General features: G+C 49.9%; 1 protein-coding gene across 2 annotated transcripts; it reads right to left on the reverse strand.

The window, feature by feature from the left end:
* Window positions 1-1,899: 1,899 nt before the first annotated feature.
* TBX3 (T-box transcription factor 3) lies at window positions 1,900-16,249 on the reverse strand. Of its 2 annotated transcripts, XM_050749713.1 has the most exons (8): window positions 14,533-16,249; window positions 12,606-12,873; window positions 11,639-11,698; window positions 11,231-11,377; window positions 9,235-9,311; window positions 7,941-8,098; window positions 5,802-6,472; window positions 1,900-3,944 (listed from the first exon to the last, which is right to left on the reverse strand). In XM_050749713.1, exons 1-8 carry the CDS (start codon window positions 14,919-14,921, stop codon window positions 3,483-3,485), a joined length of 2,232 nt encoding a protein of 743 aa, XP_050605670.1. In that variant the 5' UTR covers window positions 14,922-16,249; the 3' UTR covers window positions 1,900-3,482. The 2 variants fall into 2 exon arrangements, with proteins under 2 accessions (XP_050605670.1, XP_050605671.1); XM_050749714.1 differs by lacking the exon at window positions 11,639-11,698 and having other exon boundaries at window positions 14,533-16,248.
* Between the last annotated feature and the right edge of the window lie 8,931 nt (window positions 16,250-25,180).

Consider the following 25,180-nt stretch of genomic DNA (forward strand, 5'->3'; position numbering starts at 1 on the left):
CGACCGGCGCCAGGTGAGTAATAGGCAGCAAAATCCAGAGAGACTGCGAGCCGTTCATCCCCTCCACCCCTGTCCATCAGCGCCACAGGAGTTACTCATTAACATCACAATATACAAATGAGATACACAGGAGATTAAAAAAAAAAAAGAAAAGAAAAAAAGAACGCCAGTAAGAGAGACTGGACACACATCTGAGCAGGGTCCCCAAATCGGGGGCGGGGGGAGAGAGGGGAGGAGGTAAGCAAATTTGGACTGAGAAAGAAGAGAAAAGAAAAGCATTTCTTCCCTCTTTGAGGCTGAGTTCTTTTTTCCCCAATTCGAGAGAGCGCCGCTGGGCGCCACCAGCCAACCACCACCTTCTCAGAGGCGCGGACACCGCGCCTTGTCGCTGGATCCAGAGCTGGCCCCTTCAGGCTGTAGCCGCTGCGCGGAAGGTGCGCGCCCTGAACATCTCCCAGTCCTCGGGGGAGCCCCCGCCTCAAAGGTCCCCAGGCCCCATCTCGGCTCTGGCCCTGCCACCCCCGCAGCGCACCCCGCCGCCCCCCAACTCCGCACCAACACACTCTGGTTGTCTGTCTTCCCTCCCACCCCCGGGAGATATCGCAGAGGAGGCCGTAGGGGTCCCCACGTGCCTGGCCAGAGATGGAAGGGGCTTTGCCCCGCTCTCCAAAAGGTCTCGACCTCGATCCCTTCCAAGTACAGGATGAGGGAAGGGAGGGGGTGTCCTCCTCTCCGGTCATTCAAGAGGCCTGAAGGTGACAGGGACGTGGGGCCGGGCTGGCGGGCTCCAGGGGGTGGGGGTTGGGGGGTGGGGAAGGAGGCAGCCGCCAGGCGGGCTCCAGCTGGGTCTTCACGTCATGGCCCCCAGGGCAAGAAAAGGGCTATGGACTAACCCTCGAACCTTCCAGTGCCGCCCCCGCCCCCCAACAGACACACACCTCGGAGGCGAGGCTGGGGGTCGGGAGACCAAAAGACTGACAGTGCCTCATCATTTTTTATTGAATGTTTCAAAGATAAATTGAACTTCAAAAGGCAACTCCCCGAACAGCCTGGAGACTGGTTTGAAGGGGAGACTAGGGGAGAATGTCAGCCTCCTGGGTGACTTTTGCCTTGGAGGGGGTGAAATGTGCACCCTGGAATTACCTTTCCCCTTTCAGGAATAATTTCCCTCCTCCCTCGCGTGACACAGCTAAGTTTTCGCGGAGCTGGCCGCGCTTCGCACGCACAACTCGGGATGGATGGGGCCTCGTAGGGGCGCCTTGGGCCAGCCGGGTTCAATTTGAGGCACCAGGGACTGCAGGGCGTGTGGGGGGTTGCGGAGTGGAAAGGCGTTGCGTCTTGTCCACTTCTACAACCTGGAGGGTTGCTGCCTAGCCAAGCCCGCTCGGACTGCTGGGGGATTCTGCTGGCCTTTTCCCCGAGCCAAACACACTGGTGCAAGAAGATATTTTTGACTTGGATTCGCCAGATTGATGTCAAAAGGGAGGGCGAGCTTAAAACGAAAAACATTCGTACTGCCGAGCTTATTTCTGGTCGGATTTGGGTGGGAAAACCTAACTTAGGGAGCACGTCAGTCTTTTTCCATTAAAATTTGAAAGTATCTGAAATCACTCTTCTTTCTGTATTCTCATCAGGCCCCTTTCCGTCTCCCCGCTTTGCTCCCTAATTTAAAGGAAAAGTAATTTCAGATTGAAGTGGCTCCCTTCGCTCAAGTAAGGGACTTTTGTTTTTAGCTTTGTAACTTGAGTGACATCTCATTTTGGTTCGCTGGGGGCGGTCTTAATTATTTAAAGGCGAAGGGAAGGGGGTAAACTCAGAACAAGAAGAGAGTAAAGTCTCCCCTGACTGTCCACCTTCAGGAAAGGTTCCCAAAGAAAAGCATTTAACACAAGGCCTAAAGACATTTCAATAAAAATTTATTGAAATTTCAGTGACGTTTTAAAGAGAGGGGGGGAAAAAATACAGAAAACCAAAGAACTCATCAACAACTATAACACAAAATATACCTTCATGAATTTGTCTTTAAACCATCTCTCAGCACCTGACTTTTGAACTGTGAATATATCTCTATAGGCACCATTCAAAACACCATCGATATTGACAACAGTAGTAAATTCCACTTCGTTGTGAGGAAATCAGAGACTAGCACATACAAATAACAAAAGAAAAATTAGCAAGTCAAACCACAGCCTCTGCCCTCCTCCCTCCCCACAGCAATCTCAGTTATATTTTAAGGAATTTGAAGTGGAGCTGGAAAGTAGCACTCCTTCCCCAATTTTGGCTAAAATAGGAAATAGCACTTTCCCCCACTTTCGGACATTAAAAAAGAAAACAAAAATGTTGCAGACAACTCTTTTGAAAGGGTATTGGTGTTGGTGCAGGAAGTGTGTTTTCTAGTGTTAACAGCAATTCTGTGACCTGGAAATAAACCTAACTAAAGAAAAACAAGAACACAAAACCTGACAGTTGCAATTCTATTTACACAGAGCTATGTACAATGTCAATAAATTAAAGTTTAATTTTCCAAGCATTCATATTCCACCTATTTACAAGAGTTATCAAATAATTACATAAATACTTTGTCTAATAGTCTCACTTCTTCTTTATTATTTTTTTAAAACCTTGTTATTGCATATACAGGAAAGAGAAAGAACTGTCAAAGAACATGAATCCTGCTACAGAGCTTAGATAAAATAAATTCATTTTATGTGTTTTGCCCACTCCTTCCCTTTAAATCCCCCCCTCCCCTGGGTCACTGATCTGAGGGCAAAGGATTGGGAAAAGGGTAGGGGGCTATATTGTTTTCTCTCTAAAAGCAAGCGTTCAAAATAAAAACCACAAATACATTACTGTGGACATGCAAGAAGAGACCTATAGCGGCTCTGAAAACATCACAAGAATATTAAAAAGACACAGATTTTCTTAATATAGACTAAACAAGGATGGTAGGGACTTCCCTCCCCAAACAAAGCTGCTCAGTAATTTATTGAGAACCGATAATGCAAGTCCCTATAAAGTTTTTAATCTGCACAAACAGAATCATGTTAATGTATTCACTTGTCCCGATTTTTTTTTGGAAATATTTTATTTTTGTTTCCACTTGACACAGTGAAGGGAAAAATATATAAATCCGCACTGAGGAGATGTCTTTGAACACCTCCCCGCCGGGTGGGCAGAGACCCAGACCAGCCTTGCTGGAAGTTGCTCTGGACATAAATGTTGGAACTCCCACCCTCAACAGCTCAATGCAACCGACGCTTCTGAGCCCCCAGAATCTGATCCAGATCCCGGATATATAAACCATGCCAAGAAGACAGGGGCTGTCTCTAGCACATTCTCTCGAGGGAGTCCGGGGCCCCTTCCCAGACGCAACTGCAAAAGGAAGGGCTAACGCCATGGCGGGCCCGTGGTATATTTTACATCCGACAAAGTGCACGGCAGCCTGGACTGGACTGGAATGAAGAGACGTGTCTGGGAGGGGTCTACGGGGACGCGCTGCGGGACCTGTCTGGCTTGGCTTCCAAGCCGCTGACCAACCGCTGGATGCTCTGCAGTTCGCTGGTGGCCGCCTCTTTCTCCGCGCAGAGTTTGGGCGACAAGGACACGGAGCTGGAGGAGAGCGTGGAGGAGCGGCTGTTGAGTTCAGAGCCCGAGTCCACCGCCACCGAGGCCGGGCTGGCGGCCAGGGCAGCGACTTTGCCGTCCAGGGGCCCCGCAGCCGCCGCCATGGAGGGCAGGGCGGTGGTGAGCAGGCTGCTGCCGTCCGGGACCGGCACCGGGATGGAGTAGGGGCTGTAGCGCAGCCGTGGGCGCATGGTGTTCAGATTGAGGAAGGGGTGGCGGTGCACCGAGCTGGAGGCTGCCGCAGAGGAGGCGGCCGCCGCTGCGGCCATGTACGTGTAGGGGTAAGGGAACAGGCTTCCGAAAGGGGACATGGCCAGGCCCTGGGGTGAGAAAAGAGACACACAGCGAGTCAGCCAGGTGGGAGGAGCCTACCTCATCCATCTCCTCTCTTCTGCCCCTCCAACATTGGGCAAGCCATGAATCCCTGATATGTTTTGTTGTGGTGGTGGTGGTGTTTTTTGGGGGGAAGAGATGGGTGGGGGCAGGAGATAAGTCAGCACTCAGAAATCTCTAGGTACAAATCTTAGCTGTGTCACCCTAGGCCAAGAGACTTTGATTCACTTCTTGTGCCTCAGCTTCCTTATAGGAAGAAAAAACAGGGAAATCATAAGTAATTCATATGCTTATTGAGGACTTTGTAGATATTAAATGAGTGAAAGCCTGCAATATGCTGCACACAGTGTGTGCGGCCCCCAGGAAATCTCCCCTTAAGGGTTATTCCTTGCACCTGTTAAATGGGGATACAGATTCAGTTTACCCCACAAAGGTAAGCAAGGGGAAGCCAGAGGACATAAATTATTAAGAATAATTTTTAAAATCTTTCTTCTTCCCCAACCCCCATCCTCCTACCCCAATCCTAGAAGTTTCTCAAAAAAAAAAAAAAAAAAAGTGAAGATCTTAAGCAAAAGGAAAATGGGGGAGGGAAATAAAAGGGCATTTGCTATAAATGGAGACAAAGAAATTGTCCAGCATGATTTACTGGTGTTCCAGGTGAGAAGCCGAGGTAGGCCCCAGGAGTTCAGGAGTGCACTAAGCTGGGAATTGGCAGAAGCAGCATCTAAGATGCAGGGACCCTGGCCTGGGCCAGTTCTCTGCACCATGCCTTGAGGTGCCCTTAAGGTTTTGTCTGTCCAGGCAGCCCCTGATCTACCAACCACCTGTCCACCTAGGACAGGGTCTCCAGGAGAAGCCAGCAGAGGAAATGGGAGGAACTGAGAAACGCCAGAAGCCAAGCCTTTTCTCAGCTCCCTCCTCCCTGGAGGGGAGGCCAATCTGGCTTCTTGGCTCAGGGAAGGGAGACGAATGTGCTCAGACAAAACAAAAGGCAACAGCATGCAAAACCTCATAGAACCTTTTCATCGAGTTCAGGGTGTTGGGTGTTTCCAGCCGCCTGAGACTTCCCCCTAGCACAGCTGTCTGAGCCACACACAGGCCTCTAGGCCTGCCCCAGTCCCTGCTTATCCCTGTCCTCTGACATTTCCCACGTGTGCACAACCATTAACCCTTTGAGGAATAGGCTGGCCTGCTTGGGTTTGGGGGTGGGGAGAAGAGCTTGGAATGGGAGGAAAGGCTGGAGGAATCCAGACTGAACTCCTACTCAGGAAGTACTCACTTCTCCTCCCCAGGCCTAGAGTCCCATTCCCGGGGGAGGGTTGACTGTGAGACACTTAAGAGACGTGTCAGCTCTGAAGCTAAAATCAGAAACCCTCAAAGAGGCCCTGGAGTCAGACAGCCTGGGGTTGAGTCTCAGCTCCACCATGTACCGGCTGTGTGACCTTGGACAAGTGACTCAGCATCTCTGGGCGTCTTCCCCTTCATCTGTAAAATGGAGGTGATAATAGTACCCCTGAAGGGTTAGGTCAAATGAGTCAATACAGTGCAAGCACTTAGAAGAATGCCTGAAAGTAAGTGCTGTGTCTAGCTGTTATCTTTATTACTACCTATCTACTCTGCTGGAAACGGCCTTTAACGTAGGAAAAATTTTAAAGTTTTTCTGGGGTGAATGGGGAGAATGAAGTCATGATAACTCAATGAGCTAAGCCTTGAACCTGGTAATGGCTCAGTAAAAATTATTACAGCTACTAGGCCAAAGGGGTCGGTGCAGGTCTGCTGGCAAAGGACAGGGAAAGTGGAGGAAAGGTGGAAAGACTGGAGGAGGCAGGAAGAAGGATCCATACCTGAGAGGCCAGGACGTGCTGCTGGAGGTGGAAGGGCAGGGTGGCCGCGGACGCCCCGGACAGTCCCTGCGCCGCGGCGGCAGAGGCCATGGCCGTGGAATCCAGGCCCGAGACGCCAGTGGAGGCCCCAGACACGGTGGCCAGGAGGGGCCCCATGCCGGCGGCTGCCATGCTGGAGAAGGCGCCCCCCATGGCAAACTGGCTGGGGTGCAGGAAGAGCGGGTGCCCGTTGAAGAACTGTTGGCCCGCCAGGCCCGGAGCGAAGCCGAGGCCGGGCAGGGGACCCTGGGCCAGGTGCGCGGCGGCCGCGTCGGACTGCACTGTGAGCGGCGCGAAGGCCTCTTTGCCCGGGAGCGCGCGCGCCTCCTCCACCTTGGCCGGTGCTGCGCCCTCGCGACCCGGACTCCTGCGCTCCTCCGCGCCCAGGCCGCGAGTGCTGGATGAGATGGTGGCGGGGCTATGGCGCGAGTCGGGCGACGCTTTGTCCAGCCGCCCGCTGTCCCGGGGCCGCTCGGCGGCGAAAAGGTGCGCCTTGACAGCGGGGCTGCCCTTGTCACGGCAGGGCTCCTCCGACGTGGTGGTGGAAATCTTGGCCGCGTCGCAGGCCTCGGGGCCGTGCTCCTCTTTGCTCTCGGCCTCGGCGTCGCTCTCACCCTCGCTGGGACATAAATCTACCATAGGAGAAGAAAAAAACAAGGCAGAAGGGCGTTAGCTCCAATCTGAGCCAATAGAACTCCAGTTCCCAAGTTGGAATCCCAGCTCGTGGCTTAGCGGCTGTGTAATCCCGGGGAAAGCCCCCTAGCCTGTCTGCACCTCAGTGTTCTCATCTGCAAAATGGGGATAATCGTGCCCAACAACATTGCTGGAAAATTCAATAAGCGATTAATGAATTTAAAGTATTTACCCAGAGTTTAAACTTTCCCTTAGATGGACAAACCCCCAAATCAGTAGCCCTTCTTATTATAATGAATTTTACTTCTTTTGTTGAGTTCCTGCGGTGCAAGATTTCATATACATTTCCCCATTCAATTGCAAATTAACTTTTTAAAAGTAAAAACTAACATTAAAACTCATAGCTGGAACATATTCTAATTACTATAAGAGTTTTTGGTCAGTGAATGACAGAGAGCAGCACCTTCCACAGATTTGTGAATTACTCTGGAAGGATTTGTTCGGCAGCAACCCTGACATCTGAATTGATAATGGCAGAAGGGACACCTGTCCCTCAACACCAGCACTCGGTTGAACCTTCTGTATTTGCCCCAGTCCCTGCAGACAGAGATGAGTGTCGGGCAGCCGGCTCACTGCCCGGAGACAATCATAGATTCTTTTTTGCTTTCACCACACCCTCTGTGGGTGTTCCACCAGAAGAAAAGAAAAAGGGATCCTATTTTATGTTTAAAGCTTAAATGGATTGAAGACATAAAGGACTTGCATTTTATTTCACTAAAAAACAGGTTTCTTCCCGTCGAGAGAGAGAGAGAGTGTGTGTGTGTGTGTGTCTTTCCAAATAAATAGTGCTTGCTCTTTAAACACAGGAAACTGAGGGGGGATTTGAGCCATCACGTCTACTCCTCACCCCCTCCCCTAGCTCTACCTCCACCGCAGATCCCCAGGGCTCCACCTCCTCTCCCAGGTCAATTGTTGCTCTCTAGCTGGATGTTTTCTAGGCCACCTTCCCGGTTCCAGGTAGCAGGGAATCCCTTGCTTCCCCCCCACCCAGTCCAACACATGGTAACCTAGAGTTCAAAGACAGTGAAAAGTCAGCAGTTGGAGCCTCTCTTGGTTAGAGAGGATGGGAGGAGAAAGAAACAGAGACAGAGAGAAAAGAGAGAAGCGCTTCAAGCAGGTTTTCAAAGCTGCTTGCCAAGAGGTAGTATGCAAACAGACACCCACCTCCTCTCCCGACCAGCCAAATAAGGATCTAGGGGAAAGGCCTCGGTGCTCTCCTTCTACTGCCTTAGGGGGGAAGGGGAGACACACCTGATAGCTCTTTTTGAACTCTGGCTTCTGTTTAAGGATGTTTAGAAGGGTTCTAGCTTTTAAAAGGCAAGTGCCCGGTTGGTGCCCCATCCCCCTTCAACTCTTCCAGGTCCCGAGGAACTGGAGTCCAGTGATCACAAAGGTGGCATGGCTTACCTTTGAGGTTCGATGTCCCTACAGTGGAGACGGCTGGAGAAGAAGCCTGGGCGAAGCAGTTGAAAGCTGCTTGTTCGCTGGAGGACTCGTCAGAGGTCCCGTTCTCCTTTTTGTGTCTTTCATCAAACACCCTCATGGACTGCAGGGTGAGCTGTTTTCTGTGGCAGAAGCCCACACCCACGTTACAGAATGTAACATACATTTCCCCTCTTTGTTTCCCTTACCCTTTCCAAAGCGGCACACACATGCCTCACACCCTGCCTGCAGCCCAGGGACAACACAATTCGCTGAAACGTGCTTGCCCCAGGGCAGCAACATAGACCCAAGCATTGTTCTTGACCCTGTGACTGGGCTGAAGAGTGTGGCACAGGGTTAGGGAGAAAGCAAGGAGGCTTCAGTTGCATTTATTCAAGATGGGGGTTTCATTAGGAAAAAGCATTTGCTTGGGCTGTGAAATTTTATTTAAAAGCAAGAGGAGAGGCTGGATCTAGTCGGAGACAGCTGGAATGCTGGTCTTATATAGGGAGAACTGGGTGTCCAATCCTGCAAACACAATGCTGTCTGTCCCCAGCATACCCAAATTTTGGATGGTTGCTAAGATTTGGGAGGAAGGTGGTTATTTTATGCTGCACTTTACTGTAATCGTTTTACTAATAAATTAATTGGAATAAAAATATATTTAGCTGTTACCAATTATTTTTTAATGCCCATCCCAAGGGCATTTAATAATTCCATGAATTATTAAAAATGTGGGGGTGATTTTCTGGATTTTAGAAATTCTTTGAAAGGGGGTGGGGGAGGGGAGACCCTCTTTCATATACTCTCCAGCTGTCTACTTAATGCAAAATGATACATCGTCCCCACGAAGGAGGGAGGGAGCCATACATCTTTCCAAAGGCCCCCGCTCTGTCTGATGGTATTTGGAAGACAGGATTGCAAAAATTCCCAAGCATGTTGTCAATGGCATGGTTCTTTCTGGGACCTGCCTAGGATGAACTTAAATTAATTAGGAATTAATAGGCATCCCTGTATAATCTATTATCCCTGATGCTTCTCTTCCAGAGATAAGTATGTAAGGTGTAGCCTAGTTAATTTCCTTAAAGGTAAGGAGGCAGGAAAAATACTTGTCCTGGGTATACTGACAGCAGCAAGCATGTAGCAGTGGGGAAAGTGAATGATTTCCACCCGCTTTTCTCAGGACAAGTGCCTGCATCTCACTTCTAATACTTCAGAGTTGGATCCTAAAAAAAAGTGATTTTTCTAAACTATCTAATAAATAATTGTTTCAACTCACCTTTTTTCTCTTCGGCCATTTCCAGTGTCCCGGAAACCTTTTGCAAAAGGGTTGTTGTCTATTTTTAACTGAGTTATCTATTGGAAGAGACACAAGCAAGACAGAGACGTTGGCCTCATTTTCTAGAATGTTTTGAGGGTGTTTTTCCCAACTCAACAAGTCTAGAGATGTGATTGCCAACAGAAGTCATATAGATATGCCAGGAAAAGGAGATAATGGCAGAAGTTTGGAGAGAACTAAGAGAAAAATCAAAGGAAACTGTAGCAGGGCTTGTATCTCCTAGATGAGGCCAAACCAGGGATTTGGGGATGAAATTATTCAAAGAAATTCTTTTCTTTGGGCAGCCAACAGTTTGAGTTTAGACATGGAAGTGTTGTCAAAGTCATCAAAAGGGAAAGCCTGTAGATCTTAAAATTATGCTTTCATTTTGATTTTTATACAGTGCAATCAATCATAAATTATAGCATACTCCCTTGACACACACACACACACACACACACACACACACACACACACACCCCTTTCCCATGAATCCAATAAATGATTTATGGGGTTTCACTACCCTTGTGCGGGAGTGAGTGCAGCAGTGAGTTTGATTTTTTTTCTTTTTGCTTGGGGGGTGGTTTGAGGAAATTACAATATTGACAATTATAGTACTGAATGACCACTGGAAACATTTGTTTTCATTTATATTCTCTGCCATGGCCATTAGGTGGAGAAGGCCCATGGCCTTTTTGTCTGATCAAAAATGCTACATTTTATTATTACATTAACAACTTCATTTCACAGGATTCTGGGTCTAGAGGGTACATGCATTTTGCACTCTGAGAAAAATGCCATAGTGTGTAATCTTTCAAATCCCTTCCCCTTGGTGGGGAGAAGTTATATACACAGAGTTACTCAGAGGTGGAAACGGGGACCCTTGGTTGGATTCATGTTCTTGGAATAAATTGCTCTATCCAAGACTTCAGGTTTCACAGGGAGAGATGATCATGATGTTCTGGTATTCAGACTAAAGAAATTTAGCTGGAACATCCCCACCATGAAGTCCACAGAGGACCCAAGGACAGTGACAATGACAGTGAGTTCAAAATGAAGTGTGTTGTCAGGTAAAATGGACTCTCTCTGAAGTCCAGGATTGCAGAGTGGGGGTCTTCAGTCCCTCCTCCCACCCCTATAACTGCTAACAGTCAATCTGGGAACTGATGAATCGGCACTAAGGGTCACTTTTTCTGTGCCCATGACCTTCAGGCCACCATAGCTCTAGATATCAGGTGCTTTCCCTTTTGGGGATCCTTCTAATCTCCAGATTCAGGGCCGGGAGGGGACAAATTCAAATGAAGTGGTGACTTTGGCCACCTCAACTCAAAAGCCTCAGACAACTCCATTGGTATGACCCTGTGATCAGGGTAGGTTTTTCCAACCACACGCATGCATGCACACACATGCGCACACACATGGGCGCACGCACACACACACACACACACACACACATACACACACATCATAAAAAACACAGCAGCATAAAAGGTAATAAAAACCAGACCAGCTACTCAGGATTTCTGGCTAGGGCAGAAAAGCTGGTCTCTACCAGGATTCCCCTCCCAGGATCCCAAATGCTTTTGCCTTAAGTTTTTAGCTGGTTCCTTTTGAATATGACTTCTTGATCCTTCTTCCTCAAGGGGAAGATGAACCTTAAAATAAACAGGACAAAGCCCAAGGAATGGAGGAGTGGGTAGCATCAATGACAGCAGTTACAGGAGCTTCTCTGTGGCAAAATTAGTATGTCATTTTTTTTGCTCAGCATTGTTCCTACCTAGTCAAGGTGTTCTTCTGTCTCCTTGAGGTGTCATTGTCCTTTCCACCCAAATGCTTCACAAAAGAAAACTCAAGACTCTCATCTCCACTCTCTTGTAACTTTCTCATCCTGACTTAAAGCAGCTTTTAAGGGGAAGGCAAAATATCACCATTAAAAAGGAAAGTCCCTTGGGTTTACCTTATCATTCTGGTATGCAGTCACAGCGATGAATTCAGTTTCGGGGAATAAGTATGTCCGAAATGTACTATAAGGCAGTTTCAAGATGTCATTGGCTCTTACAATGTGGAACCGGGGCTGGTATTTGTGCATGGAGTTCAATATAGTCTGCAGGGGCAGGGAAGAGGAGACATACATAAAACAAGGATTTAGCAGAACAAATGGGATCTTAGAACCCCTGCCAGGCTGAAATCTTCCCCACCGCAGGGTACCACGCTTGTACCGAGCCCACCTCCTTGGAGTACCCCCTGGGTACATTTTGCTCCACAGATGTTATCTTCTGGAGAATCCAAATTGCTCCTCAGTTGCCAAAGGGTCCCCCCCACCCTCACCATCTAAGGATCATTCGTACCTTGAACCCTAGCCTACCTGAGTACCAAAACTATAATTCCCCTGCCACGTAGCGTGATCACTTGGGAAGGCCAAAGTCTTAAAAGATAGAGAAAAACATGCATTTTAATTTACAAAATGATTCAGTACTTTAAGCGCCCACTAATTGACGAGCCCAATCCACTTAAAGCCCTGAAAGGCTGAACTCTAGAGAGGAATATTTATGCCTTAATCAAATCAAGGGCTTCAAATGCAATTCCTGCCCGCTGAAGATATTTCCGCGCCATTCGCGTCTTCCTGGGCCTAATCTTTCTGCTTACTCCTTGCTTATCACTCTGTTTATTTTATTGAAATGTTGGGGAGGGGTAGGAAAAGGCGCAAAAGGTCCTTTGCCTGATTTCTACAAGCAATCCAAGTTTTCTAAGTTTCTAAGCACTCTCACTGAATCCATATATACACTCCCAACACACAAACCATTTTTTTCTGAAGATCTAAGCCTCGTTTAGTGTAAGCCTGACTCTCACCTAAGCCCACTTCTTTTTTTTGTAAAAGAACGAGTTTTTAAAAATGTATTCACACCATTTAACCAACAGAGTCAAGTCTCCAAAACGTAAACTTTCCCAAGAAAATAATATGGCTGGTTTCAAAACAGAAGAATGATATTTTAAAACAAAACAAATCCTTTATGAATACATAGCCTTGAAATTGATTTTAGCTCTTAAAAAATGGTTTTTAACTTCACTCTCAGGTCAGGCATCTACCAAAGAGCTGGAATTGCTATAGAACACAAGCCAGTAAGTTTTCTTGCCCCATTTCTTTTAGAACGCCAGGTCTTCCATTATCCGGAGAGAAACACCCCGAATCCTTTTTCCGGACAAGGACAAGTTTGCTATGCTCAGGGAGAAGCAAAGGAGAAGTCTGGGCTGAAACTCATGAAATGGGGAAGCACTGCCTTTGACTGAGTGAAGAAGGAGAAAATTTTACTGAAGAGAGCAATGAAACTTACAAATCCATGTTTGTCTGAAATGTTGTTGGTGAGTTTCAGTTTGTGGAAAGTGACGACTTTGGACATCCACTGTTCCCCAGTAGCGGGGCTGTCCGGGTGAATGTACATCCTCTTTGGCATTTCAGGGTCGGCCTTACCAGCCACCATCCACCGAGAATTGTGAAATTTATAACGACAGTCATCAGCAGCTATAATGTCCATCAATAAAATATATTTAGCTTTTTTATCCAGCCCAGAACATCTCACTTTAAATGGAGGAAACATTCGCCTATAAAAGGAAAGATTAGAAAAGAAAAAAGAAAGATAAACCACCCATAATCTTGGGTTTGATTTCCTATGTATCATATAATATTGAAACCAAGTTTAAGACTTTCTATTGTGACTGATAAGCTTATATGTTTCAGAGTGAGGCAACTGGCTGCAAAATTGTTTTCTTCCACAATTAATATATTAAATATTCTCAGTTTCTCCATATTTAGATGTCCCAAGGTTCAAAACAAATGCATTGTGGCACTGCATTTCTCTACATTGTCTAACAATTTCTTCAATATTTTTTTTTCCTTGTATGACTTTACAGATTGCCCTCCTGATAGCAAATTCTTGCCCATGTCTTTTTCTGTGGGTATCTAGTTCTAAACAGGTTGGGGTAAGATTTTAGTAAAGCGCGGTCAGTTAAGACTAGAATTTTCCACCACCCATTGATGAGAAAATGTTAAACTTATCAAGGAAATGAACGTCAAGTTGCACCCCTCCCTGCTGTAGAATAGCAATCCCGCTGTGGGCGAAGTGAAACTGGTCGTCAGTGAGTTCGCAGAACGAATTTTGCAGATTTCGGTGCACTCCCTGGCCTGATAACCTATCTGCCCATGGAGCTGCTAACACATTCCCCCACTCCTTAGGCCAGTCCAAAAGTGCAAGATTGTGCCACCACATTGCTGTTAATTTCACAGAAATGTTGGCATTCTGTAGTCTTGACTTAAAAGGAAGCAAGGAAGCACTTCGCTGGAAAACTGACTAAATGTCTTGTGGGTTTGAGGATTTTATGCCAAACTTTGGCCTCATTTAGCTTGGAAGGAGACAGAATGCTTAAGATATCATGAAGGGGATTTTATTTTTATCTTTTTAACTTTATGCCTTTACAGGCTTCAATGCTATTTTAAAAAATCAGTGTTTTTAAATGACTGTTACAGGATCTTCTCTTCCAGGCAGGTTTTGGTCAGGCAAGGACCTTTAAATATTACGTAAAATATGGTTGATAATATTCACACATTAAAAAAGCAGTGTGTGTCTCCTCACTGGCTCCTTCAGTCTGCAAACACAATCTTAAATTATGCAAAATTGCCTGCTGAACTCGCCCTTGGGTTACAGACACGTGAAGTGGTGTGGGCAAACAAACCAAAATGCCCTTCGATTTCTCTCTGACCAGGGCAGCAGCAGGCCCCTTTAGACCCAGAGGCTAGACTGGAGGGCAGAAAGGGCCGGGGACTGGTGTCAGGCCTCCCGCTACCCACACAAAAGGAGAGGGCTTTAAGTTTTTCTTTCTGGAGAACAAAATAAAACAGACAACACAACATCAACAAAGAAATAAGGATGTTCCAGGAGGGTTTGCAGAGTGCATTTCTTGCAGTAGAGTGCCTTTTTTTTTTTTTCCCCTGCTCCCTGCAGGGATATCTACACTCCATTGAAAAATTGTCTGTTGGGGAGGGAACCCACGATGCAGACCAAATATAAGACCCGTGCAGATGCCCAGGTAAGCTGAAATTTCCTGCCACTGGGGCAGGGCCTGGAAGTCTGTGCACATATTTCTATGAGAACTAACTTTTCGTCCAAGCCGTAATAACCGACCAACCGACTGTTCTGGGAGCAGAGAGATAAAGGGAGGATAAAACTATCCAGCAGCTTAGGGGAGGAGGCCCCCACTGCTTACCTTCCCGACTTGGTAATGACCATCTCGGTGCCCCGCTTGTGAAACTGATCCCAAAGTTCTTTAGCCTCCAGGTGCACCTTGGGGTCGTCCTCCACCTCTTCTTCGGGCTCCATGGTCTTCAAAGGCCTCAGATGCGCCTGGGGCCCCAGGGAGGAGAACGGGATGCCGGTCTCAGCCGCCCCCACCAATTGATCCATGATCGGCTTGGCCAGGGCGCCCGGCAGCGAGAGCGCCGCCGCGCCGTTGGGAGGCAGCGTCAGCGCGGGGAAGAACGGCGGCTGGTGACCCAGCACCGCGCTCATGGCGAAGTCCGGCGCCCGGTGAGGTAGGAACGGATGGTAGGCCATGCTTGTCCCAGGAATGACCGGATCTCTCATGGAGAGGCTCATCCACTCCAGGCGGGGCGCTGGGCTCCAGCCGGGGACAAGTCTGCAGCTGCTGTGTTTTGTTGTTTTTGTTGTTGTTGTTGTTAACAGCAGCACATAGTTCAAAAGGGGGGAAAAACAAAACAAAAAAGAAAAAAAGAAAGAAAAAATAAAAGGAGGCAGAAATCACAACTAATGCACTTCAAAGGGAGGAAGGAAAGTTGTCTTTTGGAGAAGGGGAGGCCGCTTTTAAAGAGGGCAAGGCGAAAAATCAGCAAACATAGTCGCGCGGGTGACCGTCCTTGTGCCTTGCGTTTTTAAAAAGCCGCTCCTGAAAGTCAGTTTCAGAAGCGAGAGAAGCGAGCAGGGTCTCGACTCGCGCCCGAGCCCTGCCGCTGAGCTCGAAATAGACACTCCAGCCCTGCGTCCCAGGAATCTCTCTCCAGCCCCTAGGTCCTTTGTTGCAAATGTGAAAGGTTCTCCTAGAAGACTTTTTACCTTTCTTTTCTTCTTCCCCCGCCCCCTATCTCTCTTCCTTTCCCTCTTTCTCGCTGGTGGCGTCTGCAGCTGTGCTAGACCCGGCTTTAACAGGGAGCGAGAGAGCGGAAAAAGTCTCTCTCCTTTAAAAAAAAAAAATCTGATTTAAACCCCCTTCTACCAGCGCTATCAAAACTTGAACTGCAAACTGGCTTCCGTTCGCCCTCCTCCTCCTTCCTCTGCCCCGAGCCTCCGGAGGGTGTCTCAGTTTCAATCCAAATCTTGCTGGGCTCTTCTCCCGTGCCTCTCTCTCTTCCTTGTCCTAAAACGTGAGCGAATTCGCTTCCTAAATCTGTGTCCAGGCGCGCAGGGCAGGGAGGATTTAGAGGGGGAAAAAATGGAACGGAGGGAAAGAGAGAGGGGGAGGGAGAGAGAGAGAGTGAGAGACGGAGTCGGAGAGGGAGGGAGCGAGGGAGGGAGCGAGAGAAAGCGAGAGCTCCTCGCTACCCTCCGCCGCCTCTAGAATTCACCGGGCGTCTGCTCGGCGGCTCTAGAAGGTCGGGCTGCGCTGTGGGCTGCGGGGAGCCGGAGGCCTCTTGATTGGCTCTTTGACGCTTTCGGACCAATTGTGTTGCTGCATAGGCGTGGTTTTCACAGGTCGAGTGCTGGGGGATAGAGCTGAGTTATAAAAAGAAGGTGTCGGAAACTGTAACGTCGCAGCGCCGCATCGGTACTACTGCCTGTCCTGTGAATATGTCAACATGATCAGAGGGAGGGCGGGAGCCACTGGGGAGCGCGCGCACAGAGTCGCCTCTAGGTGGCTTATCGAGAGATCGCTGCAGCCCCTGAGCTCGCTCGCTCTGGTTCAGCCCAAGTCTGAAATGCCTCAGTCATCCAGCCGGGGATCGAGGGAGGAGGCAGGGCCAAGGAGGAAGGGGGAGGGAGAGAGGGAGGGAATCAGAGAGCAGGCGAGCCGGGAGGGGAAGGCGGAGAGCGCGCCCGGGCGCCGGGCAGGGGCGCTCGCCTCTCTTGCACTCCGCTCGCCTCTCCGACCGCCGCAGCCGGTACTCTCTCCAGCTCTCCTTCTCCCGGCCCCAGGCGAGCCGGGCGGGTGGCCGAGCCTCCCTGCGAGCTGCTATCCGGCTGCTCGGTTCTACAAAAGCCGGCGGCTGCGGAGAGGCGAGCGCCGAGACTACAGGCTTGAGTGCTCTCCAGCCCCACGTGGAGCCAAGCTCCGCCTGGCCGCCGCTAAAGGGCTCCCGGGCTCGGGTGTCTCGGTGCTGGTCTCCCCTGCATCTGGGCTAGGGGAGCACACGGACGGATGTGTGGGCTTGCTCTCCATTGTGCCCCACCTGCAGCCATGTGCGGAGACCCAAACACCCCCAGTGCATCTGTACTCGAACACGCGCCAACACAGTGGGACTGAACCACACACCGAAAAACACGTACACACAAACACGTACACAGCCTGCGCGGCTGACCCTGTCTGAGCTCCTGGGGAAGATGGACTTAGGATTTTTACGAAATGCATTTACCCGGCCCTTTTGGATCTCGTCTTTCATTTGCATGCGGGCCCCCATATTCCACCTGGATGTGGGTGTGGGTGTAGAGAAGAGAATGGAGGATCTGGACAAAGCGAGCACAGCGAGGGACTGGGTTCTGAGCCTGTCCCTTCCAAGCCGCTGCCCTCACCTCGAGGCCCGGCTGGGTGCACAGCAGAGGGTAAGGGGTGGGCGAGTGGGTTGGGGGAGGCGCGCCAGCCTGGTATCTTCTCTAGGCATCGCACTTATCTCTCGGTGCCTCAATTCTTTCTCCACCCCGGAGACTTATCTCGCCAGAAGTCGGGGAGGGAGGCTGAGTTTGTAAAACAAACCGTGAAACGCCCCCACCTCAGAGGCGAGATGACTGTTTTCAGTACGGGTAGGGTGGGGGCCTCCTCTTGGGCGGACGAGAGGGAAACGACCGGATCTTACCAATCGCCGAATTACTAACTCTGTTACCGCAGCGCCCGGTCGGGGTCAGAGGATTCGCCTAAGCCCACAGTTCTTGATTCTGGGGGCCAATGACTTGGACCATCCTTGCTTAGATGGAGGGAAATCTTGAAAACAATGTTCTTTTATCTTTCCTGAGATGAAAGCTTCTTCGATGGAAAGGGAACGGAGAAAGGGCTGATCTGGGGGCTTAGGGGTTTCAGAGACCCCTGGCTTTGGATGTGTGAGTCTCTGCAGGCCAGCGCAGGCCTCTCTCGCATTTTGCCTTGTGCACCCCCGCAACTCCCAGCAACTCCGAAACCCCAACGTGGCAGCAAGGGACGAGTGAAAATGAAGTGCTCTTGTGGGCCAACCACGCTGAGATAGGGGTGGACCTTTTGAGGCGACAAGCTTCTCCAGCCTCGCATTTTTGACGCACATGGTTAAGAGAGTTTGGCGCCAGCGTTGAGAATTCCCTGAAGTCACCAGAGAGAACAGAGTGGTTCTGCGAACTCCGTCTGGCTCGCCATCTCGCCCCTTTCTTTCCCTTTCAGTGTGTCTTTCTCTGGCGTCCTCTCTGTCTGTCTCTGCCAGTGGTTAAAATACAGAAAGGAGAGACAGGGGAAAAAAATGAGGTGGTGGACCCTAGAGTGTTGGCTCATAACACCCCCTCCCGCATCCCCTCCGCCCCGCCCTGAAGGGTGCGAAAGGCCAGGCCATTCCCCGCCTTATACAGAACACGGAGGTCACTGCAGGGTTTCATGAATCTCTGGGGATCCCCCAAAAAAGGATAGAAAAAAAAGTGCATCCCCCTCCCCCACACTGCTCGCCTCCGGGGCCTGGGGCCGCTTCGCTGCACTTTCAAGAGCGGCCCCAAATCCCAGCGATCTGGTTTTGCCTGCCTGCCCTCGCAGGCCAGTCTCTGCCCCACCACTTGGAGTGGAAGCAAAGTAGTTCTACAACCACACTGTGACCGACCCCCTCCTCACCCACTCGGTGCCCCCAAGCGTCCCACGCACAGCAGGGAGACATTCCTCCGCATTGGCCAGCTGTCTGCTTTGGAAATGGGAGGGGAGCTTGCGGATTTTACTAAAAAATGTCTCGACTTGTTTTTGGCTCCGCGGGTGGACTGAGAGGGAGTTCTGCCCCTCACACTGTCCTCCTCCCTCAATTGCCTATTTTTTGCCCATAGCTCTAACTTAACCCTGGGATCACCCCAGATCACTACTTCTGACCCTCATGTCCTCCCCGACCCCCACCTCCAGCGCGCGAAGCAGAGAACGAGAGGAAAGTTTGCGGGGTTCGAATCGAAAATGTCGACATCTTGCTAATGGTCTGCAAACTTCCGCCAATTATGACTGACCTCCCAGACTCGGCCCCAGGAGGCTCGTATTAGGCAGGGAGGCCGCCGTAATTCTGGGATCAAAAGCGGGAAGGTGCGAACTCCTCTTTGTCTCTGCGTGCCCGGCGCGCCCCCCTCCCGGTGGGTGATAAACCCACTCTGGCGCCGGCCATGCGCTGGGTGATTAATTTGCGAACAAACAAAAGCGGCCTGGTGGCCACTGCATTCGGGTTAAACATTGGCCAGCGTGTTCAGAAGGCTTGTGCTGGGCCTGGCCTCCGGGAGAATCCACGAGGCCAGCGCGCCCTGGACCCCGGCATTAGGCGCCAGCTGCCGGCTCTCCGCGGTCTTTTTCTCTCTGCAGACCCCTCGATCCTCTTTCCTTCGGTCTTAACACTCAACAAAAGACAGACTAGAGACGTTGAAAGAGCCTGCCCTTTAACAGAGTCCAAGAAGAGGGTGACTTAAGGGCAGGAGAAGGGAGAAAGAGGGCAGATTTCGGGTCAGAAAAGACCCAGATAATTTCTGGTGTCTCTGAAATATTCCTCCACCTTTTCGCAAAAAGAGTTTTCATTTAATTGTAGGTCTGGAATTAGAAAAGTAAATTAACTGAAAAACCTCTCTATCTGCAATGCCTGCAGCATTTAAAGTAGTGTGAGTGCATGTAGGCGAGTGTTAAAGGTGGGTGGGGGGAGGACCCCGAAAATAATGTTCGTTTGTGGGGGTGGGGTCGGGTGGGGGTGAGGGGAACAAAACCAAATCAACTGTCCTTAGCCCAGGCCACGGTGCCAGCAAAGAAGCTGGCCTTGCCCGAGACGGAAGCTTAGCCCGCACCACTTTTCCCTGCCGCACTGCCTGCCTCAAACTATAAAGGGGACAAACCGACCCTTTTGTGATCAAATGGTGTTTATCTGAAGTTTACAAAAAAGGCGGGGAGGAGGGGAAAAGGATGGTGGGTAGGCGGGGTCGTTTACTTTGGCCAGTTTGCTGTAAATATTCCCTTCAGCATGTGTGAGGTCTGGCAAGAGACTATTACATGCTTATTCCCTCTTAAACTTTCACCCCCGTTTGCCGCAGAGCTCTTTTCAGTCCGAGGTGTCACTAAATTGGGAATTCTGTTGACAGAAGGGCATCCAAGATTCTCCGGGGGTAGGAGACCTAATTAAGAAGTTTCGTACAGGGGTGGGTTCATGTATGAACTTTTCCTGGGGGAGGGGCTTTCTGGTCATCCTGGCAGTTTGGCAATGGCTTCTCGTTTCTGCCCAGTGCCCCAGTTCATTTGATCTCAGGATCCCAGCCTCTTTTGATATTGACAAGCTTTGAAACTGACCAGGTGCCTGCCCCCCTAGGGCTCTCATTCTCTTTCGGGCTCAGTTCTCCCACCTGAGGAAGTGATTTTCTTATCACGGATCCCAAGGAAGTAGCTCTCTGGGGAGTATCTAGTTTACTGTTTGTGGTTCCTCCTGCAAATTGCCCTAGCACCCCCTACCCCTCTGGGGTACATACATTAGCACTGCTGTGCTACCCGGAACCCTGACTCTCCCCCTGGCAGTGCTGAACCCAGTGGAGGCTTGCTCTTCCTCCACGAGTCTCCACTCACCATGAACCCCCCCCCCCTCCTCCTCCCCAAAGCTTGCTTTGACAGCGTAGTTCCTCTCTGGTCCAGAGGCTGCCTGTCAGTCGCTTGGAGACAGGCTGGGCTCCACCACCTTTCCTCCCTCCAGAGCAGACACTAGCTTCTTGGTTGGACCAGACAGACAGTGCAGGACATTCACCTTTTGTTTCTTTTTCCCTTCCTTTCTTTCTCTTCCCCACCCCGCCCCCGCACCCTTTTCTTTTGGTCTCCCTGTCTTTCTGCTCATCCCCATTTAGGATCATTTGAATGTGGGTCTGGAATCTTTCTTACTCTTTTTCCTTCTACTTTTTGTTCTCTTCCTTGCATCAATCTTGTTCTTGGTTTCTATTTCTCTTTCTTGTCTTGTATCTATTTCCCAGGCTTTCACTTCTCATGTTTTGTTTTGTTTTGTTTTGTTTCTGTCTTCTTTATCCTTTCTTTCTATTTTCTCTGGCTGTCTTGGTCCTGTCTGAATTCTCTCCTGTTTTTCTGACCTGGTGCCTCCATACACTGCCACCTTTCTCTCCCTCATCTTTCCCAGCAACCATGACAGCATGGAGATCCCTCTTCCTGTGGCTGAAGCAAACACCTTCCCCTCACTTCCTTGACTAGAAAGATAAAGTGTCTTGAGAGATGGAAAAACGTTGTGTGCATTTGCCTAGGGTGGCAGTTTCACCTTCTCCTCTTGGCATTTCCAAAGCCACCCCTTTCTCCAGAGTTGAACCCCATCCTTGCTCCCTAAGCTCTAAAGCCACCTCCCCATCTTTTCCAGGGCAGGCATCTAGGGTGAGGAGCTGCAAGTGGAGCTCTATAGCCCCAGCTCCCAGCTTCCTACTTGCCCCAGCAGCACGGAGCTTTCCTGTAACGCACATTTCTCCTATCCTCTGACATTCCTCTAAATTATTGATCTGGGCAATTTGGTGCAAGCATCTGTAGCATGTTTCAGAGAGAGAAGATTGTGAAAGTTGTCTAGCTTGGAGAAGTAATATTTTCAGTACAGAGGCTCAGTTTGGCGCCAGTTGGTTTATGCCGTTTCTAAAGCATCATTCGCTATGCACTTAATCCATGCTCATCATACTTCCTTAATGTAAATATGTTTTTGGCAGAGGCGAAATGAATACATTTTGCCCTCCTTATTATTCTTATTAGCACCTACCTTTCCTTAAAGCTGATCACCCTGCAAAATGGCAAATTTGTACACAGCCAGCGATTTAGATAAGTTAGAAGGGAAATGAGAGAGGTAAGATTGAAGGATGTGTTTGTGTCTGGGGAGAGTGCTTTTTCTACATCTGTGAAGGTTTTTTCCTCTCTCAGGAAAGGGAACTAATTGTGGTTTCCTAATTTCAAGTCAATCTATATCTTCAACCCTCTGTGTGTGTGTGTGTGTGTGTGTGTGTGTTGCCCAATTACTTTAAAAAAAAAAAAAAGATAATGCAATGGGCATTACTTAGGCCGGCAGAAATGAACTCACAAGGAAGGGGCCAGGAATTTTTCCTCTCATTTTATCTGACCCAGAACCACCAAGACACAGGCCAGAGCTGATTTTTGCCCCAGGCACTTTTGACCACCCAGCACCTTTCTTTCTTCAACATCCTCTTTCCAGATTTTCAGTCGAGACAGGTAAGGGTGTAAGTGGCCTCTCAGAGGTCTCTATCAAAATTTTACTTGTGGGGTAGAGGGACTAAGTGACAGAATACTTTAAGAGGGTGGAGGAGAGATTTAACAGTCCTCCCGTGCAGACGGAGGGTGACATTCAAATGGGAGAACTTACTTCTGCGGTTTGCTGCTGTTTCGTTCTTTCCATTATCATTGGTAGTGTTGTTAGGTGGCAGGTTTTGCCCCTGAGTGGGGTTTTGCCCCCGGGGGAGCATATGTGACAGAGGGCGCAGGAAGATCTGTAAGTGAGAGGGCATAGCAAATTAAATGACTGCTACTGTCAGGAAGGTTGACAGGCCAAAGAAAGATCGGCTCCTCCAAATCTGCTGAACTAACTCTCCCCTCATAGCCCCAGACACGTTTTCTCAATTTGAGCACAATATCCATTACTATTTCCCGTACTGGGTTTCAATTAAAGAGGGTGAGAGTAGAAAGTTCACTGGTGTTTGGGGGTTCATTTATTTCCAAGCACGATGCAAATGAAAGGGGGCCGTGGGCGCAGAGTCGTCGTGTGTGTTTTTCCTCCTTCTTCTTTCCATTTCCTTCTTGCAAACTTCCCTCCACGCCTTGCCAGCCACCCAGCACACCTGTGTTCCCAAAGCAAATGTTTTCATGTCTTGAAAATCCAGTTAGGGTAAGGAGAGAAGGAAGGTGATAACATCATACCTACTGATGCCCCATAGAGATGAAGCTGTCCTGGGGGCACTTCAGGCTTTAGGGAAGGTTTTAGCTTCTCGAGGTGGGCACAGGAATTGGGGTAGTGTGAGCACTTGAAGGGTTCTAGGTTTTACTGTTGCACTGAAAACAGATGCAATCCCTCCTGCTGTAACATACTCCTATGGGAAAAATCTAATCTTCTGTGTGGTTATCCTATTTTGGTCTTAGAACACAGGGTGGTGATCTTGCTTCTCTGGGGGGTGCCAGGCAGATAGAACACGTGAAAATCTGCTGCCAAGGTCGGGATGTAGGTCCCGGATTCAGGATCTTGACCCCAGGCCTGCCCTGCCCGCTAAGCAGTGGTCTTGCAACCAGGCAAACTCTCTGGCCGAACTCACTTCACACAAACTTGGAACTCAGCGCCAGCCTCCCCACCCCCTCCATCTTCTATGATCACTGACTCTGTACCATGGCCACCCAGACCACTGGGCAGAAGAGTAGCTGCAGGGTGTCCATCTTAATTTCAGGACACTCTGCTTAGCTTCCTCCTCCTTCCACGTCAGCAAGAGAAACTATAGGCCTCAACAATGTGACTGTAGTTTGAGTTGGGATGTGTCCCTCCCAAACCAATCATCCCTGACGCCAAATAATACAAACAAATCCTGCGTATTTTAAAATGTCCCAAGTCTTGTAGGATATCCAGGGACGGATCAGTGCCGACTGGAGAGACTATTCTCTCTCCCAATCCTTATAAAGGGATAGGTGAAGGTTGTGGCCCTAGAGATCCCAGAAGCCCTTAAAAGTCTTTAAATTGGGGTCTGAATAATGAGGGCTAGATACCTTTTTTTTCCCTTCCTTTCAAAAAAATTTTTATTTATTTTTAGAGGAAGGGGAATGAGGAAGGCGCACGCGCACGCACGCACACACACACATAAAGGGAGAGAATGTTTGGAATTGTGAAAGTGCCTTTCCTAATAGTTGCTTTTACTGGCGCCCAGGCCTCAATTCATTTCATCTCCGAGCCAGTTACTAAAAATCCTCCCGGCGAGTGGAGAGGACCGGCCTTCCCGGGTCGGGAACCCGCCCTCTGTCTTCCCTCGCAGCGCCCTTTCCTCCTTTGGCTTGGGAAAGGACGACTTCGAGCCCCAGGAAGGAGTTGGGAGTGAGCGACACCCCAGAGCGTCCCATAAGGTCCTTTTGGCCATGTTTCCGCCCCGGGGGGCTTCACCTAGATCCCCCACCCCACCCCTTACCCCTGTTGCAAATACGTAAGCTGGACGCGCCTCGGTGCGGATCCAGGCCTCGCTGAGCACGGAACCGGAGAAGCAGCTCACGGTCTCGGATTGCACTCTCACGCAAGGGTGGAAGGGGGTGACAGGGCTCGGATCTTGCCCCAAACGCTGCACAGGCCTGCAGGAGAGCAAAGAGGTTTCGGACAGGCTGTCCTTCCCCAGCTCTCGGTCGCGACAAGGTCCCGACAGGTCCGGGAACCTGCGAACCGCCTGCAGGTAACCCTGCGCTGGGTACCTGCCTTCCCTCTCAAGCTACCGGGGCGGGGCGCGGCGCGGCGGGCTCCCAGGGTGGGGAGTGAAGAAAGCGCGGCGGACCCAGGGCAGCGAAGCGCAGGTCTTTTTCCTTTCGAGAACCAATATCAAGATTGCAGGAATTCAGTTAGAAGCCGCTCACCTACCTCCACCTCCCGCCCCACTCCGTCCGATGTGTCTTTTTCTGCCGCATTGATTGCTACCTTCCCCCCTCCCTCCGCTTGCAAAGGACAAATCGGGAGTGGACGGTAAAGATCTTGCCGGGGGCCGTGGGGGGCGGGGCGGGGTAACCAAAAATAAAAGAGAAATGTAGGACACTCTGTCTCCCAAAGTGGTGGAAAAGCGATTGCAAGGAGATAACTCTCGGGAGAATAACAGGCTTAGACTAAGAGAACGAAGCCGAGCTGGGGAATCTTCATGTTGGGAGCCGGGAGGGTTGAGGGGAGGGCGAGTTCTCGTCTCCCACCGCTGGGGTGTGTTTTTACATGTTTTCTCAGCAGCAAGTTTTATAAACAGGTCATCCCTACGCTGCCAGCCCAGGGAGTTGGAGCCTGTCTTTGGCTTCTGGTGCAGACACCCTTCTTTCCCATTCGCCCCTTGCAAGCCAAACGCGCAGAGTTGGGAGGGAGGGGAAGCTTCCTTCCACTTCTGATTTGGGGGTACATTTGCTTTTGAAAGGCTCTTCTTGTCTTCAGACGGTGAAATACGAGTTCTCCACATGTCTGAGTCTGGTACCTCAAGCATGGATGCATGGGGAAGTGGGGAGCGCTGCTCTAATTACCTCTGCGCTGGATGGGGGTGGAGTGGGGGATTCTGTCTTTCAACCCGGCCCTGCTGGGGTGCCGAGGCGCATTATTAAACCCAGACGCTCGGGCCAGGAGTTGGGGCCATGCGGAAAAGATTTACAATTAAGCCAATTGGGGCCGAATACAGCCATCCAAAGTTTGCAGGTGTAGTGTCTCGAATTTTTTTTTCTTCCCTTCCAAGCAACTTCATTGCCCGACACCTCCCCCCTCACCGCC

This window comes from Macaca thibetana, chromosome 11, assembly GCF_024542745.1.
Source record: "Macaca thibetana thibetana isolate TM-01 chromosome 11, ASM2454274v1, whole genome shotgun sequence".
Taxonomy (NCBI): domain Eukaryota; kingdom Metazoa; phylum Chordata; class Mammalia; order Primates; family Cercopithecidae; genus Macaca; species Macaca thibetana.

Excerpts from the sequence above, each read along its gene's own strand:
- TBX3 (XM_050749713.1), bottom strand. The coding sequence starts at position 14,921 with ATGAGCCTCTCCATGAGAGATCCGGTCATTCCTGGGACAAGCATGGCC. Across the intron at positions 6,473-7,940 it reads AGGGACATCGAACCTCAAAG|ATTTATGTCCCAGCGAGGGT; the intron begins GTAAGCCATGCC and ends CTCCTATGGTAG. Across the intron at positions 3,945-5,801 it reads AGCACGTCCTGGCCTCTCAG|GGCCTGGCCATGTCCCCTTT; the intron begins GTATGGATCCTT and ends TTCTCACCCCAG.